The sequence below is a fragment of the Lampetra fluviatilis genome, chromosome 20, assembly GCF_964198595.1.
Source record: "Lampetra fluviatilis chromosome 20, kcLamFluv1.1, whole genome shotgun sequence".
Taxonomy (NCBI): Eukaryota; Metazoa; Chordata; class Hyperoartia; order Petromyzontiformes; family Petromyzontidae; genus Lampetra; species Lampetra fluviatilis.
In genome coordinates, this window is record NC_136294.1 from 9495796 (window position 1) to 9513277 (window position 17482).

Below are 17482 nucleotides of genomic sequence, written 5' to 3' on the forward strand. Positions count from 1 at the left end.
AGAACATGCAAACTCCAAACATACATACGCCAGGGTCGGGATCGAACCCATGCCCTCGTCCTGTATACCAGGCGAGGTAGTCAACATCTCGCCACCACGGAGCCCTCACAACAACCCCGACCAAACATTCTCAAAGACACCTTGCGTGAAGACGACACTTTGCTGTCTCCGTGTGATCGTGCTTAAACAACGGTTAGCAACCAGACAGGGGGCTTCCAATTGACGCGAGCTCACCAGGCTTTTGTCTTGGACCTCGGAGGTTTATTTCGTCATCTGAGCCACGCGGACACAGACAATCACGCGCAAGCGAACTCCCCTCGGGAGTCCGGCTCAAGCACCGAGATGTTCGTCATTCGTGGGTTTAATATAAAGTGACAGCCACTCCACGACGAGGGCAGCCCAAGTTGGTTTCTCTTGAAGGACACGTCTCTGCAATTTCACCCTTTCCCAGACGTCTGCAAGTCGCAGGGTGGGTGGTCCCGTTCACCGCTGAATCTCGTGACGCGCAAGCAGTTAGCGTACATTTTATATAGAGGGGTGTAGTGCCGTAGTTTTTAAAGACATTGTACTCACCGCAGAGAACTGTCGTGATATGATAGCTGGTGCCAAACTGTGACACGCGCCCTCCCGCATGGCCTTTTGGGAGCCTCGGTCCCGATAAAAGTTATTTTAGTTTAGTTTTCATTCCGGCTCCGTTCCGATGATATACACGTAGGTAGACGTACGTGCACGTGCGTCATCGGAATGGAATCGGGAAGAAAAAAAACTGATGACGTACACCGTCGGAATGGAAAAAGGTTAAGGAGAGCTCCTTGTCTTGGTGAGAGCGACACGCAACAAGTGAGAGTGTGCTCGTGAGGATGAGATAGAAGCCTTAAAACACGGGGGCCCACATCCGTGTGAAGATAAAATGTATCTCGAGGTGGTGCCGCAATGATTAAAATGTGACTCACAATATACACTTACACAAACGAGTACGATTCGACGTTTTGATTTTCTCAGCGGTGAAAGGTCAACAACAACAACTACCGGGGCAAGACGAACTCACACGTTCTTCTAAGAGCTATGTACAAATAAAATGGGCGGATAGACGTTGGAAGGTCAATGCTGTCTCTCGGCCTCACGAGACCCGACGACGAAAGAATCAGAAGGAATTACGATTAACACGCATTTAAAAAAACATTAATATGCGATAGTAAAACTCTGTAAACACAACTTGCAATATACACTCGCGCCGACGCACGCGCTTGAACCAGCTCATCGTCCCGCACCAGTTTGCTTTGCCCCCCTTTTGCGAACAGCGGACGCGACACTTCATTTGGACGTAACAAAAAATTATTAACGACGACACTCGGCGTACGTGGAACTGAATTAGGGACGTTAAAGGATTGCAGCGTTGGCGTTCCGCCGCCAATTCCCGACACGCGTCAAGACATTGAGATCTCAATTTTCCACGGTGGCAAATTTCTGCGGCAGAATCGCACGTTTCCATTTGACATCGGACAGATTGAGCTTGCACCTCTCAGCCCCGCCGGCAACTGGAAATTAAGCTCCACCAAATCCCTCCTGCCGTAAATTACATTTTCGGGATCATTAATTTCTCGTCGAAAGTCTCCCCCCGCCCCCCCCCCCCCCCCCCCCCCCCACTTGGCTCCGGAGATGGCTTCTTTGTGACGATGGCTGCGTGGCGTTGCGCGTGCACGGAGGAGGATGGAGAGGGCGGCGAAGACGGGAGGCCGGGGTCGGGAGGGGTCGTCGTCGTCGTCGTAGCGCCTCACGACATGGCCGGAGGTTTCCTCGCCGCCGCTGCACTTCTCTCCGTCAAGAAGTCATAGTCGTACTGTCGGCGTGGGCAAGACGGGAAAAGGCGGCATTCATGTTAGACTAGCCACGGGGGCAGGGGAACATTTTACTCACCGAGGAGGTCGAAGCAGGACTCGCAAACACGAAACAAAAGTAATGGTAGCTCAACGGAGTGGCTCACGACGTGGGAATGTATTGCAACCAAATGCTCTAAACGCGTGATGTTTATTATTATTAATGCGGAGGGGAAAAACCAGAAGACCCGGAGAAACATCCACACGACCACGGGGAGAACATGCAAACTGCAAAAAGAGCTCATAGCCAAGCACGCTGTACCTGGTAAATAAAAAAAAGAATACATGAATACTAACAATTAGATTCGAAACAACGTCAAATTTCGCGATTTTTTTTTTATTCACCCTCTGGACCTTCAGAAATCCTCGCCGCGTTGCAGCAGCCCTGCCACACAAGTGCGCCATCTCAGCCTGAAGATAGCAGCGTCTAGACCACAGCGAGTCTACACCCATCTATGAAGTGTTATAATTCTTCGTGAGACATTACACCATTTGCTTGTGAATTCGTGTTGTTAATTCGTTCCATTTTATTGCAAAATGTCCACGCGGTGTGTATTATTAATTGCTTGCGTTTGCCTACGGAGCCGACCGTTGGCAAGGCAACCTTGACAATGAGACAGTGAATCTCCAGGGTTTAACCCTGGTTAAATAAAGATTAACAATAACAATGATAGCACGGTTGGAAAATTTCGTGGTAAATTGTGGAGTACAGAGAGGGAGAGAGAGCTCGGAGAGAGCAGAGAGGCACACGAGGACTCGGTGGGGCGGGGAGGAGAGCGGTGTTTGAGGAGGCAGTAGGAGCTAGGCCATGGGGCCATGAGGGATGGTTCACAACGGGTTTATGCTGGTTAAATAAACATTTACACGGTGAATATCGCTACCTAACCACGTCTGTTCACACAACGTTAAATAAATAATCGGGTTTCTTTTTGTACACCACCCGTCGTCACACCGCCCTTGTGAAATTAATTTCTCAGCAGCGATAGTTTCAATAAGGTGAACTCGGTAGCGGTTTCGACTTTCGGCCGTCTCATCGGCAGAGTCGTTGCCCTGCTTCAACCAATCAATGCTGGTGGACCACCACCTGATGTTTGTTAGCAAGGACCATTGCTGTAAAAGAAAAAAACGGGGCTTGGTTCGAAGCAAAACTGTGTGTGTGTTGTATAGATAAAATAACCACGTGAGTGTCGCTGAGCGGAATGTTAAGGGAGGCTTCCTTCCCATTGAATTGGCGTCACGGTGGCGAGATGTTAACTACCTCGCCTGGTATAAAGGAGGTCGTGGGTTCGATCCCGACCATGAAGCCTGTTGTATATTCGGAGTTAGCTTGTTCTCTTTCCCAGTGGTCACGTGGATTTTTCTCCGGGTCCTCCGGTTCTTCCCTCCACATTTTAGAATCAACGTCACGCGCTTAGAGTATTTGGCTGCTATAAACGTCCACTTCGTGTGAAGCTATCATTCGCGATGGCCAGCTGGCTTCTGAAAACGAGCTATACAGCTCAGTTGCCCTTACCTGGTTAAAATGAAAACCGTTATAGCCGAGTAATAGAATAACACAAAGGCATGCTGGATATAAAAAAACACACAGCAGTGGATCTCGCACACAGCAGCGAGCGTTTCACCAGAGGGCGCCAGACAACTGCCGCTTGGCAGCACCAGCCGCGCTCAACCCTCAGTCTTGCTGCGTTCTCTGTGGCGCTTCGTGTCGACGGAGGTGACGGCGGCGGTGGTGGTGGTGGTGATGATGATGATGCATCATCAAAGGCACGGGAGAGCAGAGCGCCGCGCCGGCAATTACTGCGATCGTAAATTTCTGACACTTGAACACTCTCACTTTCATTGCCCTCAACAGGCCAATTCCTTTTCTATCACACCGAGATTATGGCGTGCTCGCAGACCGCCCGCCCGCCCGCGCCCCAGGTAGGTGCGTGGGTAGGCGCCTTTGTGCGTGTGTGTGTGAAGGCATATTCTGACGTGTGTGTGCGTGAGCATTCACGTTTTTGTGTTTGTACATGTCAGTGTGTGCGCAAGTTAGTGTGTGGGTATGCATATACGCGTGTGCGTGAGTGTGCATGATAGTGGAGAGCGGTAGTGCAGTGGTTAGCGATACGCTGCGCTACGAACCTGGCGACCCGGGTTCGATTCCCGCTCACGGCCAACACCGGTGACGGTTATCCGAACCGGTCCTGGGCCTCCCCTAGGTCGACTCAGCCTCAAAATTATTATCAGGTGCGGCGTGTAAACATCGCTACTAGGGAGACAAAGGCGGCCGGGCGTGGTGCTGGCCACCCACCTCCCTCGTGTGCTTCGGTGCCGGCCTTCAAAGGTGCTACTCGCTAAACAGCGCTTGCCCCAACAGTCTGCTAAGGATCACCCACCTCGGACTCAATCTCTTTGAAGGACTTGAGCTGGATGTGTGGGATCTCGTACTGTCGGCGCACACGGGGAGAGAGGTGGGGGGGGGGGGCACAGGGTGGGGGTGGGGAGGCACTTCAATTAACTGCACCGCTCCCAATCCTCGCCGTGCGCTTACTCCGCCACGCAGCGCCGCAGACGCCGTTGCTGCAACTGCTGGTGGTGGCGGCGGTGAGATGTTAACTACCTTGCCTGGCAGACAGGAGGTCGTGGGTTCCATCTCAACCCCGACGCCTGTATATTACGAGTTTGCGTGTCTCTCTCCCCGTGGTCGTGTGGATTTTTCTCCAGGTCCTCCGGTTTTTGCTCTCCACATTTAGAATCGACATCACGCATTGAGAGTATTTGGCTGCTTTAAATTTCCACGTGATAAGCCACTTCATTGGGATATCATTTGTAGCCAGGTCACTTCTGAAAGAAAGCTAAATAGCTCAGTGGGCCTTACCTAGTTATAAAAAAAAAAGTGTTAAGTTTAGTTCTAGAATGCCACGCGCCCGCGACCCATTGCGAGTGCGGTCGGTGGATCACGCAGGTAGGCTTTCACGACCAATATTATCCATAATACAGATTTTTTATTGGGTTAGAAATACCACTCAGATTATAAATGTTGTGGATTTGCTCTCCAACACACCGATGTGCCGTACTAGTAACGAATTGGCACGCTCTGTTAACGTGACAAACCTTACTCATTGGCTGTGTCGGGTGGTGGCGGGTTTAACGACACATTTATATTTACGCGATCTAACCCAAAAAAAACCTATTATGGGTCACTCGTCTTCACATGCAGCAGCAGCAGCAGCGTGAACCTCAACTCACAGGGCTACGGACTGGGGAGGGGGCAGGAGGTAGAGTAAGGAGGCAATACAGCAAGCATGTTGTTAGCGCATTCGCGTGCATTTCTCAGCGTTATCTCCTGGAATAGGGTTGGCGTTCTCCGGCCCCCGTGGCTATCTGGCCCCCCACAACGCTCGGCCCCGTCCGAAACAAACGTCCGTCAACTTCGCTGGGTAATCGGAGGTGGCGATTATGCTGCTTTGCAGCTTCCGGTGTAAATAAAGACTGCCGTCGTGCAGAGGTAGGTGCGTGGAGCCGTGAGCGCATTCCCTCCGGCCGGGCCGTCGAAAGCGCGGGCAATGTTGCACCCGTGGCTACGTCACACCGACTGCCGAGAAAATCCTGCGAAACGAACTGAAAATCTTGATTTGAAGCTTTAGTGACTGCAGGAATCCATACTCTTTGGTTCTTTCGGTAAAGTCACATAGGTAGAAAATTAAATAAAATATTTTATTTTATAAAATATTATATTTTATTTTATAAAATATTATATTTTATTTTAAATTAAATACTCTTTGGTTCTTTTGGTAAAATCACGAAGGTAGAAAATAAAATAAAATATTTTATTTTATAAAATACAATATTTAATTTTTTTATAAAATAAAATATTTTTATAAAATAAAATATATATTTTTTATGAAATAAAATAAATTTTATTAAATAAAATATTTTAATAAAATAAAATATATATTTGTATAAAATAAAATGTATAAAATAAAATAAATTTTATAAAAGAAAATATTTTATTTCATTTTATACCTACATGACTTTACCGAAAGAACCAAAGAGTACGAAATGAAAATGTTATTCCTGCCGGAACACTGTTTCACGAAGCTGAAAGAAGACATTTGAACGTGAGTAAAATAGAGGTGTGAGGGAGTGGTGGTGGTTGTGCAGCTACTTGCACTAAGAACCAATTTGAGAGTTGGATTCCCAGTCACGGTGAACATCAATGGGTGAGTCGATATCCGTATCGGCTCTCCCAGTTGCCAAACGGATCACAGCGTGGTGAAGCCTGGTCAAACACTCCCCCACCCACCACCCCCATAACTGACACGGTGGTACGGAAGGACCATCCTACACACAGTGGTTTGAAATTACAAACTTTATATAGCTGTATTATTATTATCATCATCATATAAATTGCTTCACTGCCGCTAAAATTAATAAACATTTAAACTTAATTGAAAATGCTAAATGTAATGCCCTTCGCTCCAAACAATTAATGCTTTACCAACAACACCAACAACAAAAACCCCGCGTCAATTACATTTTCCAAGTCATAACAGCGCAGTGTTTCCATCGCACCGTTCACAGAAGAAGGTGCTCGCTTTTTTGAGAAAATCGATGTTTGATCCGATTCGAGTCTTTGTGCCTTTCGCTGCGTGTATGTGATGTTGAACTTCTTTCGCGCCATACGTAGCGCGCGCCTGTGTGTGCGTAACAGCAGCACTTGCCCCAGCGGTCTGTGAAAGCTATACGGGAGGCGGGGCAGGGGGGGGTCTTTGTCTTTTGTACAAAACAAATGCGCTCACCACCTACAGAACGTTTTTTCTTCGCGTCGGGAAAAACCGCAAAGGGCCCTCGCCACAACGGACGTCACGAGCGCGCGCGCGGCCGGGATTTAGTTTTGGAAGTAATGGAATATTAAATGACCCCGGCGAATTAAACAACGGAATCCCCCTCCCCCCCACCCCACCCCACCCCACACAACCCACACACAGTCAATGGGACTTGATGAACGTCAGCGATTTCAGTTGTGCAACGCAACTTGTCCGTACGCGTCCAAACTTTCGCGCTGTACGACATCCACGTTGCATGTTTATTTACCCTACCAGGTAAGGCCCACTGAGCTGTATAGCTACTTGGTTCAGAAGCGACCTGGCCACAAATGATAGCTCAACGAAGTGGCTTATCGCGTCGAAATGTATCGCGGTCAAATACTCTAAAGGCACGTTTCTAAATGTGAAGGGAAAAACCGAAGGATCCGGATAAAAATCCACGCGACCACGGGGAGAACGTGGAAACTCCAAATATACAGACATCAGGGTCGGAATCAAACGCACGACCTCCTGTATGCCAGGCGAAGTAGTTCACATCTCGCGCCCCACGTGCTCGCCACGGAGGTATTCGCGACCGCGCAGCGGAGCTCGGGCTCGGGATGCGCCGCGTGTCGCTCGGTACGTCTCACTCTGGTGTGCGGAGTGAAACGTCTGACATCGCATGTAAATATATAGACAAAAACAAAGATCCCCGGTGTAGCCTTTAACAGACGCTTGCGGCAAGAGCTGTCAGCGAGCACCGACGTAAACCCGGCAAGGCACCACGCCCGGCCTCCTTTGTCTCCCCAGTGGTGATGTTTACACACCGCACCAGGTACTCATTGAAGGCTGAGTCGACCTAGGGGAGGCGCCAGGATCGGTTCAGGTATTCGTCAGTGTTGGTGATCACGAGCGGGCCGTACATACTTCACCACGCTGGTCAGTGCGGATTGGGGAATGCAGCGAGTCCAGAGGACCATCTCGAAGTTGACACTCGCCGCCGTCGTTAGCCATGGACCGGGAATCAACACCCGGGGTCACAAACCTGACGGTGCGGTAATGGCTACCTACTACGTACATTGCACACGCACGTATAAATGCCACATTTCCACACGACACACATATACATACGCAGCGCGTGTATAAAAACTGCAGAGCGATCTACAGTATTCATAACGCGTTACAGATCAAGAACGCGTACAGGGTTCCTCCGTGCACTCGCCGGAATGCGGAGGAGCCTTCACCGAGGGATAAAGCGATGGATATTTACATATTTATTTGGAAGACTCTGCATTATTCATTTCAATACGAAGCATGTAATCGTGCCATGCCCGAGTGAAGCCTTATTTAAAATCGTATGCATAATCATTTCGTGAAGGTAGGCCCCCCTCGGAAAAAATATAAATACGCGTCCGGAGCGAATTCCTTTCATAATGTCATTTATTAACACGTCAATCTCTACCCCCCCGCCCACCCCACGCGTCCGGCCAGAGGGCCCCCTCCCATCTCACTTCCAAAGAAACCATCCTCGTCGTTTATCCGCCCCGAACTTCCGCAGAGGGTTCCGGCGCCGCACGGCGGCCGAAGGGACGCTCACCTGAAAGCCGCCGTTCAATAATGGACGCGGGATGAATGTTTAACGGCACGGAGGATTAATATTAATGTACGCACAACGCGGCGGTCGCAATTAGCCGGGGTAGCGCCGCGTCCACGCGGAGGCGGCGAGGAGCGAACGACGCCGGCAACGTCGACGATAAGGGGGTGCCACCCCCAACCCCCGACCCCGTGCGTTCGGGACACGGGGAACGAACGAGACCCGTCGGTAAAGAAATTTGACAACGGACAAGAACGGGAAGGGCGCTGCCGAAAGAGAGGACGCGGGCGTGCCAACGTGAAGCGACGCTCCGCCTGCTACGTGCCGGGTGCAGCGGTGAATCGGGGTTCGGTGGTGGGCGCCGCGCTGCTCCGTATTCATTTTGGTGGCAAATGTTTCCGGATGCATTTTGTCTCGCCATTTACAAGTGTTTGTGGCGGGACGTGCTCAACGCTCGTTGTGTTGTTCTGCCGAAAAAACACACGCGTAGAAAGTGACTCTCGACGACTTGTTTTTTTCGGATTGCACTTTTTATGAATGTTGGTAATTTGAATGTTTCTGTATTTATGCAGGAATTTAACCCGCGCCGCTCGGATTTCAGGGAACCGTGCTGACCGCTTCGCCATCGTTGGGCCCTCTTGAGATTTCACAACCAGTGAATTGATTCACGTACGATCAATACATACGTAAAAGGACATCATGTACAAAGATTCCCCATACAACCTCTCCAGGCTGTTTGGGCAAGTGCTGTTAGCGAGCACCTATAAAGACCGACAACACACCAGGGGGCGGTGTGGCCAGCACTGCACCAGGGATCCAGGGGAGACCCAGGACTGGTTCAAATATATGCCACCGATATTGGCCACGAGCAGGAATCGAACCGGGCTCGCTGGGTTCGTGGCATAGCACCGTCAACCGCCACGCCACCGCTCACCGCATAAACAGGATACGCGAGGGTACGCGTAACGCACACGCGGCACGTAAAAAAACATACGCGCAAGATGTACACGCATACAGACACACACTCACGCGCACTCGACTGGAGGTGATGAAAGAACCCTTTTGGAGGAGGAAAGAACCGAAGATGAGAGCTCGGCGCTGGTGTCAAATGCCAAGCCAGGCATCGGAAGCATCCGTACCAACAAAGGGAACGTCTATTTGACAACGATCGGCACAAGCAACATCGTATGATCAAAGCCGCCGCGCGAAGAGAAAACGTACGGAGCGTGGCACCAATTAAACGGAAGGGCAATGTATTAAATTGCGAGAAGGCAGCAGTGCTGCTTGCATAAATGAATTTGTGGCGGGTAAACTTAGCAGAAGAAAAAAGAAGAGCTGTGAATTAAATGTATTTACTCACATTGTTACTGTCTGTCGCGTATCGTTCGTGCAGCACAAAGGGTACGCCTTCCATCGCTGGAGGGGGATGGGGGGGGAAAACACACGCACGCACACGCGCGCAGACACACGCACACAAAATCCCTGCTTAGATTTGCCAGGTCACAACACAGTTCTTCCATTAAAAAGCTTTTAACATTCCTCGACAAAAGGCGGCGTACAACCTTTCGCTTCTCCGGAGTGTTTCTTTTTTCTTGGGAGAAAAACAAGGACGGCCATCGACCGCACACTTGCATCAGTCTCATTTCACCATCATCACCACCATCACCATCATCGTCGTCGTCATTATCATCGTCGTCGTTAAGTAAGAGCAAACAAAACATCTGTGCGGCATTGCACCGATTTCTACTGCTATTGGCCCCGTTGCAGTAACTTTATTATGTTTGTTTATATTTGGTGGCAAAGGGTGAGCACCACAGTGGTTGTGAGTGAGGGTCAACGCCTCGCTGGGTGGTGGTGAGTAGTGGTGGTGAGTGAGGGTGAGCACCTGTGCTGAGTGGTGGTGAGTTGTGGTGGTGAGTGAGGGTGAGCACCTGATGGAGTGGTGGTGAGTAGTGGTGGTGAGTGAGGGTGAGCACCTGATAGAGTGGTGGTGAGTAGTGGTGGTGAGTGAGGGTGAGCACCTGATAAGAGTGGTGGTGAGTAGTGGTGGTGAGTGAGGGTGAGCACCTGATAGAGTGGTGGTGTTTAGTGGTGGTGAGTGAGGGTGAGCACCTGATAAGAGTGGTGGTGAGTAGTGGTGGTGAGTGAGGGCGAGCACCTGTGCTGAGTGGTGGTAAGCATTGCAGTGGTCATTGCACTGCACGACAAAATCCGGTGAGCAGAGTTAGATTCCAGGCCACAGCTAAGGTCGGTGGGCCCGAGTGATATTTGAACCGGTGCTGACTCTGTCTGCCCCCTTAACCAACCTGGATTGAACAGCGTGGTGAAGCATGGTCAAATGACTATCCATGATCAACACGGCATGGGCAGGCATTCGTTCAGCGGTGGATTGACAAAGGGCTGAAAATTGTATTGTTATGTTCATTGATAACAAAGAAGCAAAGGCATGTACAATACAAATGTTTTCTAAAGTCAGGACACATGAGGTTATTTTAACACCAGCATTAAAGGGTTTAAATTGTTTATTCTTTAAGTCGACATTCTATTATCTATTATCAGTATTGATCTCTCTTTCTTCTTCCTTTGCAGATGACATTTACAAAACTCGATCAAGAACCCTGAATGAATTGAGACACAAACATAATTGATGAATGTTCAAAGATTACAGCTGTCATCTTAAAAGAAAGTCCTAATTCAATTTCAAAAGAGAATTCATGCATGCATTCACGTTAATGGAAGTCACATTGAAACATTTGTTATAATAAATGACATAACCCTAAGTAAGACCCAAAGAATATAACCCTAAGTGATTTATAAAAATAAATGTAATAACCCTGTATGTCTTGACTTTCGGGCCACTTGGATTATTTAATATCACACATATCTAATGTGACACTGCCATGGAGTTACAGCGGTGAGGAAGAACACATCCAGACTGCGGGGCCCGTGAAAGTTACAGCCACGCCTGCCGTCCCCTCTCTCTACCCAAATGAAAGTCATCGCCTCTACCATTGTTGTCTCAAATGCCCAGGAATTACCACGTCCCCGTCGCCGCCCCATCCGTCCACGAATATTTCACACATTCTCACGAAAACTACAAAGCCCTTGTATACCGATCGCTGCGAAACTTACGACGACAACTCGCCAATACCAATGGCACGACCCGTATCGATTTTGGGGCAAGAATAGCAGCTCAACACTTGAATGTGCGCAGCGCTTTCAGCGCAGCGTGCCTCAGAATGCGTAAACCGTTCACTCGTGGGGCACCGGGCAGGGCAGTCGAGTGAGTCGCGCAAAAGGGCAGCGGGCAGAGGGGCAAGGTGAGCGGGGGAAGGGATGCTGGGATGGAAGTCTCCAAGGTACCGTGGGGGCGCCGCAGTGGCGAGATGTTAACTACCTCGCCTGGCACACAGGAGGTTGTGGGTTCCATCCCGATTTTCTGGATGTCTGTATGTTTGGAGTTTTCGTGTTCTCCCTGTGGCCGTGTTGATTTTTACCCGGGTCCTCCGATTTTCCCCTCCAAATTTAGAAACATGCATGTATGCAGAACATCTTTCGCACTGTGCACAGCCAACCGTGCTAATCGGAGGTGCGGGGGAAGGATAACAAACTAAACACAAAAAGCTGTTCTAAAGAAATGAGTTTCCAATCTATTTCCACGTGATAAGCCACTCCATTGAGCGATAATTTGTGGCCAGGTCGCTTCTGAAGAAGAGCTCTATAGCTCAGTGGGCCTTAGCTGGTAAAATAAACATTGTTGAGTTTCGTTTTAGACATTGAGGGTGGGGTTCAAGATGAGCAGCAGGAAGAACAAAGGAGCGCCGGGAAGGAACAGGAGGAGGGGAAGAAGGAACTGCCGGGCAGAGATGTCCGGGATAATGAGATGGTGGTGAAGATGATGATAGTAGCAGAGGGAACAGAGAGAGAAGAGAGACGGAAGGACGGAGGAGCAGCGTCTGTTTTCAGAGGGGGTGGCGGGGAGACGGGGAGGGATTCAAAGTGGGTGTGGCCACACGGAAGTCACATGATCTGCAGGAGGGGTGGGTGCGTCTGTGCGTTTCCGCGAGCGTGTTAATTCGCACTAATTAAATTGTGTGGATTTGCTTATCCGGGCTCTTCTCAAGTTTCGTGACAGCGTGGGCAGGCGGGAGACCTGGGGGAACGAGTTCCACGGTGGCCAAGTTCACATTTCAAAACGTCGCAGCGGGCAAACAAAAACCCCAAGCGTGGGCGTGCACCGTACTGCCAGTGTAAACATTCAAGCACAGCTCAGAGCGATGCGCTTTACGCGAGCATGTTTTGCTTACGCGCGCGCGATTAGCGACGAGGGATGCGCACGACCCGAAGCTCCCGGAACGCGCCCGATCCTTACGGCGGAGACCTCGGAAGCCAAAGCAGACACGGAGCTCCGGGACGGTGCTTGGATCGGAGACCACCGGGCGCAAAACACCGGGTGCGGTCGCCGCTGCCGGCGGCAGTTGACTCGCGGTGCAAACTCCACCGTCCTTCTTCCTGTGCAACCGCATACCTTCAACTCATTTCTATTGAACCGCTTTTTTGCGTTGGGTTTTGTTGTCGTCCTTCCGCCGCACCACCACCAACGAGTACGGTCGGCTCCGCGCAGTGCGCGCGAAAGAAAGTTCAACGTACGTCGTACGGACGCGCACGTGCGCATACAAGCCGTGCCGAACGGCATGGTGAAGTACGGGGAGTAGCAAATGCGGCGTACGCATTGTGCGTCGACGAGGATCGATAGGGGGCTGGTTGCGGACGCGCGTGGTTCGATGCGGTGCTCCGCGACCCGGAGCGTTGCGTGCGCGCGTATCGGGCGTCGGTGTCACCGACCCCACGGTTACAACGGCGCAGGCTAAGGGACACATTAACGTAATGATCCTTCGATAATTAATTAAGGGCTCGCGCTACACAGCCGCAGGGCCCTGCTCCACCAACAGCGGAGGAGAGGAGCAGAAAGGATGACATCATCTGCTGCTGCTGCTGTGGGGTGTTCGCCGCACAGCCCAAGAAGTGATTGATTGGGAAACGGACACTAATGAACGCCGTTGCACACAAGCACGCGGTGGTACATGCATGTACACGTACAGAAACACTCGTCACGATATATCGGCAGGCGAAAGCACCACTAACAGAGGATATCCCGGCAAATCATGCGAGTATTGAGCATGCGTGTTTCACTAATTAACTGCAAGCATACCAAATACGCAGACAGCAGGCCTCCTTCCTAAATCTATCCCTCTACATAAAGGAGTACTAGCATTTTTCTTTAGACAACTCAACAGCAACACAACTTTATGGGAGTTCATAATATCATCAGCTGCATATTTGGCAGGAATGATTCACTCCACTTCTTTATAATTCCTTTTTTCTTCTTGGTTCTTTCGGTAAAGTCACGTAGAAGGGAAATAATAAAATAATAACAATTAAACATAATAAAATAAAATTCTCACGACGTTTCGGCCACAACGCAAGCAGCCGTCCTTAGGTGAAGAACAGGGCTGTCGAAAAGACAGATGCTGAAACGTCGTGAGAATTTAATTTCATTATGTTTAATTGTTATTATTTTATTATTTCTCTTCTACGTGACTATACCGAAAGAACCAAAAAGATGAATCCCTGCAGTCACGAAAGCTTTAATTCGAAATATAATTCCTTTGTTTAGTTTGTTGTCCTTCCCCAGCACCTCAAATTCGAACGGTTGACTACGTAGTTCAACAAACCTACTTACATCTTTCATCGAATGCCCATTTTAAGGTTGATGATATGACCGAGTCGATAGGTTGTATGTATGTTGAACTACTTTTGCACCGTTCGTAGCCAACCGTGCTAATCGAAGGTGTGGGGGAAGGACGAACAAACTGAAACACAAAAAGGAATTAGAAAGAAAAGTGCATATCTCCTTAATATCCGAAAGAAGAGCGTTCCAGGTGGCTGGAGAAGTGCATCTGAAAGCGCGCGATGCAGTGGCCATCTTTGTCCGATGGTTCACGCACCAACTGCCGATTGTGTGCACACACACACAATTAATATCAGTCCTCTACTCACCCAGCTCAGCCTTGATTTGACCACGTGATTATTGACGAAAGAATGTACCCAATGTACAAGGAGACACCACTTTAAATTGCACACGGGTAGGTCAGCAACCTACTTGCTTCGCTGCCTTACACGGGAACCTACCCTCGCCCGTGCCCATGCAAGGACGTCGCACACCGCAATAAGTCTCGATGCCGCATGACCGCGACGGTTTAGATCCGGGGTCGGCAGCGCCGCGGCTCCGGAGCCTGCGTGCGGCTCGTTGAGGACTGCTGCTTCGTCGTTTATTAAGGACGACCACCGTCTCGTGTTCACGTGCATTGCGGGCTCTTGAAACATTGACTATGGGAATCCATATTCTTGGTTCTTTTCGGTAAAGTCACGTAGAAGGGAAACAATAAAATATTAAAAATGAAAAACAATACAATTCTCACGACGTTTTGACTGCAACACAAGCAATCATCATCAGGTGTGAAAAACACAGCAAGAAAGTTTGAAAAAAGTGTGATCATTTTATTGTTTTATCATTTTATTGTTTCCCTTCTACGTGACTTTACCGAAAAAAACAAGAATAGGAATCCCTGCAGTCGCGAAAGCTTTAAATCAAAATTTATGGGAATCAAGTTCACCGTGGGAGTCCAGTTCACCATGGAAGTCCAGTTCACCATGGAAGTCCAGTTCACCATGGAAGTCCAGTTCACCATGGGAGTCCAGTTTACCATGGAAGTCTAGCTCACCATGGTAGTCCAGTTTACCTTGGAAGTCCAGTTCACCATGGAAGTCCAGTTTACCACGGAAGTCCAGTTTACCACGGAAGTCCAGTTCACCATGAAAATCCAGTTCACCATGGAAGTCCAGTTCACCATGGAAATCCAGTTCACCATGGAAGTCCAGTTTACCATGGAAGTCCAGTTCACCATGGAAGTCCAGTTCACCATGGAAGTCCAGTTTACCATGGAAGTCCAGTTTACCATGGAAGTCCAGTTCACCATGGAAGTCCAGTTCACCATGGAAGTCCAGTTCACCATGGTAGTCCAGTTCACCATGGAAGTCCAGTTCTCCATGGTAGTCAAGATTACCATGGGCAGGGTTTGGCAACCTGCTGCTTCGTGACGTCATTTATTAGGGACCACCGTCTCGTATTCACCACGGTGCATTGTGGCTCTTGAAATACCGTAATGTTTAACTGAATGTTGAAAAAATTGTTTTTTTCTTGTTATTTACATTTGCCGACCGCTGGTTTCGATTAAAACCAAGGTCAGGAGGTGACCACGGCCAATGTTGTTGATGCCAGCACTCACTGCCATCGATTCCTTTTGGCAAATCCTACAACTCTTGAAACAATCGACACCAAACCCTCCAAGATCCAGCTTCAGGTCTTCCCATTTTTACAATGGGCGAGACCTGTCTTCAAGGACCGATCCTACAGCCTCATCATCGTCACCACCACCACCACCAACCAGCACCACCAACCACCACCACCACAATCTGGGTTTGGCTCTTCACGTTGTTCACTCCCCCTTGGGTGGTGCGCCAATGCCCATCTCGGTAACCTGCCCTCCACCACCCTGCACATGTATCCCACCCATCACAACCTCCTCGTCCCGTGATATGCTCTGCAGAGATATTCTGCAATGTTCTGTTCTGAGCTGGCATGTCGCGTACCCTATCCTGTGCCGAGTATCCACGTACACGGGTGCTTACACCCACAGATGTGTCAGCTTCTACGCTCATATTTCAATACGTTGTATGTTTTCATATATCAAATTGTTCATATATCAATTCAAAACTGTTCATGTGGACTTCCTTCAAAGGTCTTAGAACATGACAGTGTAAAGTGTGATCTCCAGCTATGAATCTCTCTGGGCACTCTCTCTCTCTCCGTACTCTGATGAAGAGCCATTACTCACAATGCTGGACTCATATATACGGGTTTGTTGTAAGGCAGTGTAGGCAGGGAGGGGGCAGAGCAGTGGTGCAATTGTTAGCGCGCTGCACTACGAAACCGGCAACCCGATTTCCATTCCAGGACACGGCTAACATCAGTGGCTGGCGAGCGAGCGACATCTGATCCGATCCGCTCCACTAACCCAGCAACGGCCGACACGGTGCAGAGAATCCTTCATCGGGCAGCAGACCGACAGAGAGTACCGTACATTATTAACGTTCAAAAGGCGGCGTTAATGACGATCGCGGCAGAATTGTTTCATACTCGTGGCTGCGAGTTTAATTTAGACGCCTGTGCCCTGGGTCGAGAGAAGCAGCTCCGTACCGGCAGTGGCAGCGGAGGATGCGGAGGATGAGGAGGATGAGGTTAATGTGCGCGCGTGCGTACGTGCGTGCGTGCGCGCGCACACGTACGGACGGACGGGCGTATTACTCGCGCCGACGCCTGGCCCGCTCGCTGGAAATGACGGGCCAGCCGCTAATTGTGTTCGCACGAGAACGCGTCTCGTGCCAAGGACATCAAACCACGATATTAAAATCTTGGGGGTTTTCAATTCCGCCCGGCGTTTTAACGAGGCCTGCCAGCGCGGATAACGGTCTCGCCCGTTTCATCAAGCCTTCATAAATAATTATCTGGCTCCTTTTGAAAACTTCAGGCCCACAGCTCGGGAAGAAAGCCAGCTCACCGAAATTGTCTGTTCTGTAAAATTGCTGTCTTCTAACTAGGTCTCTCGTACACAATGCGTCTGTATGTATATATGTAGGTCAGGGTTTTCCGAAACTCCAGTCTTCATGACCCACCGACCACCACCACTCTACCCCGCGTTTACCAATTTACTCCTCCCCATTCAAATACAAACGTGCACACTGCACGTTGAACGCAGCACGCTGCACGCCCCCGATGATAGTTAAACGCATCCCCCGCGCGCCACGGCAAGGCCATTAATGCTGTCTGCGTTAATGGAGCCGATTGCTATTGAGGTCTCGGAGAGTGCGGTTTTTCTTTTCTTTTCTAGACGAGCTAGAACAATTCCTAAAAATGATTGCAGCTCAGGGACAACTCAGTAATTTCCTTAAAGGGCTTTCTCAGAGGTCGCCCCGATTTGAAATCAACTAAATTTATCGCCGGAGGAAGGGTCTCTCTGCACTTGAATATTTGCGACAGGCCTGTCCATTGCAGAGAAAACCCCGGAACACAAGCTCCAGCTTCACCCCCACCCCTCCCA

At 49.6% G+C, this 17482-nt stretch overlaps 1 protein-coding gene across 3 annotated transcripts in view; it reads right to left on the reverse strand.

Moving 5' to 3' along the window:
- Positions 1–1634: 1634 nt before the first annotated feature.
- The window catches only part of MVB12B (multivesicular body subunit 12B), a 101843-nt gene continuing 85995 nt past the window's right edge, over positions 1635–17482 (reverse strand). For all 3 annotated transcript variants that reach the window (XM_078865584.1, XM_078865586.1, XM_078865583.1), the window contains exons 8-10: positions 9622–9677; positions 4256–4306; positions 1635–1840 (exon numbers count right to left, since the gene is read on the reverse strand). In XM_078865584.1, coding sequence (XP_078721710.1) covers positions 1775–1840; positions 4256–4306; positions 9622–9677 — 173 coding nt within the window. In that variant the 3' untranslated portion in view covers positions 1635–1774. The remainder of the gene's footprint in view (positions 1841–4255; positions 4307–9621; positions 9678–17482) is intronic.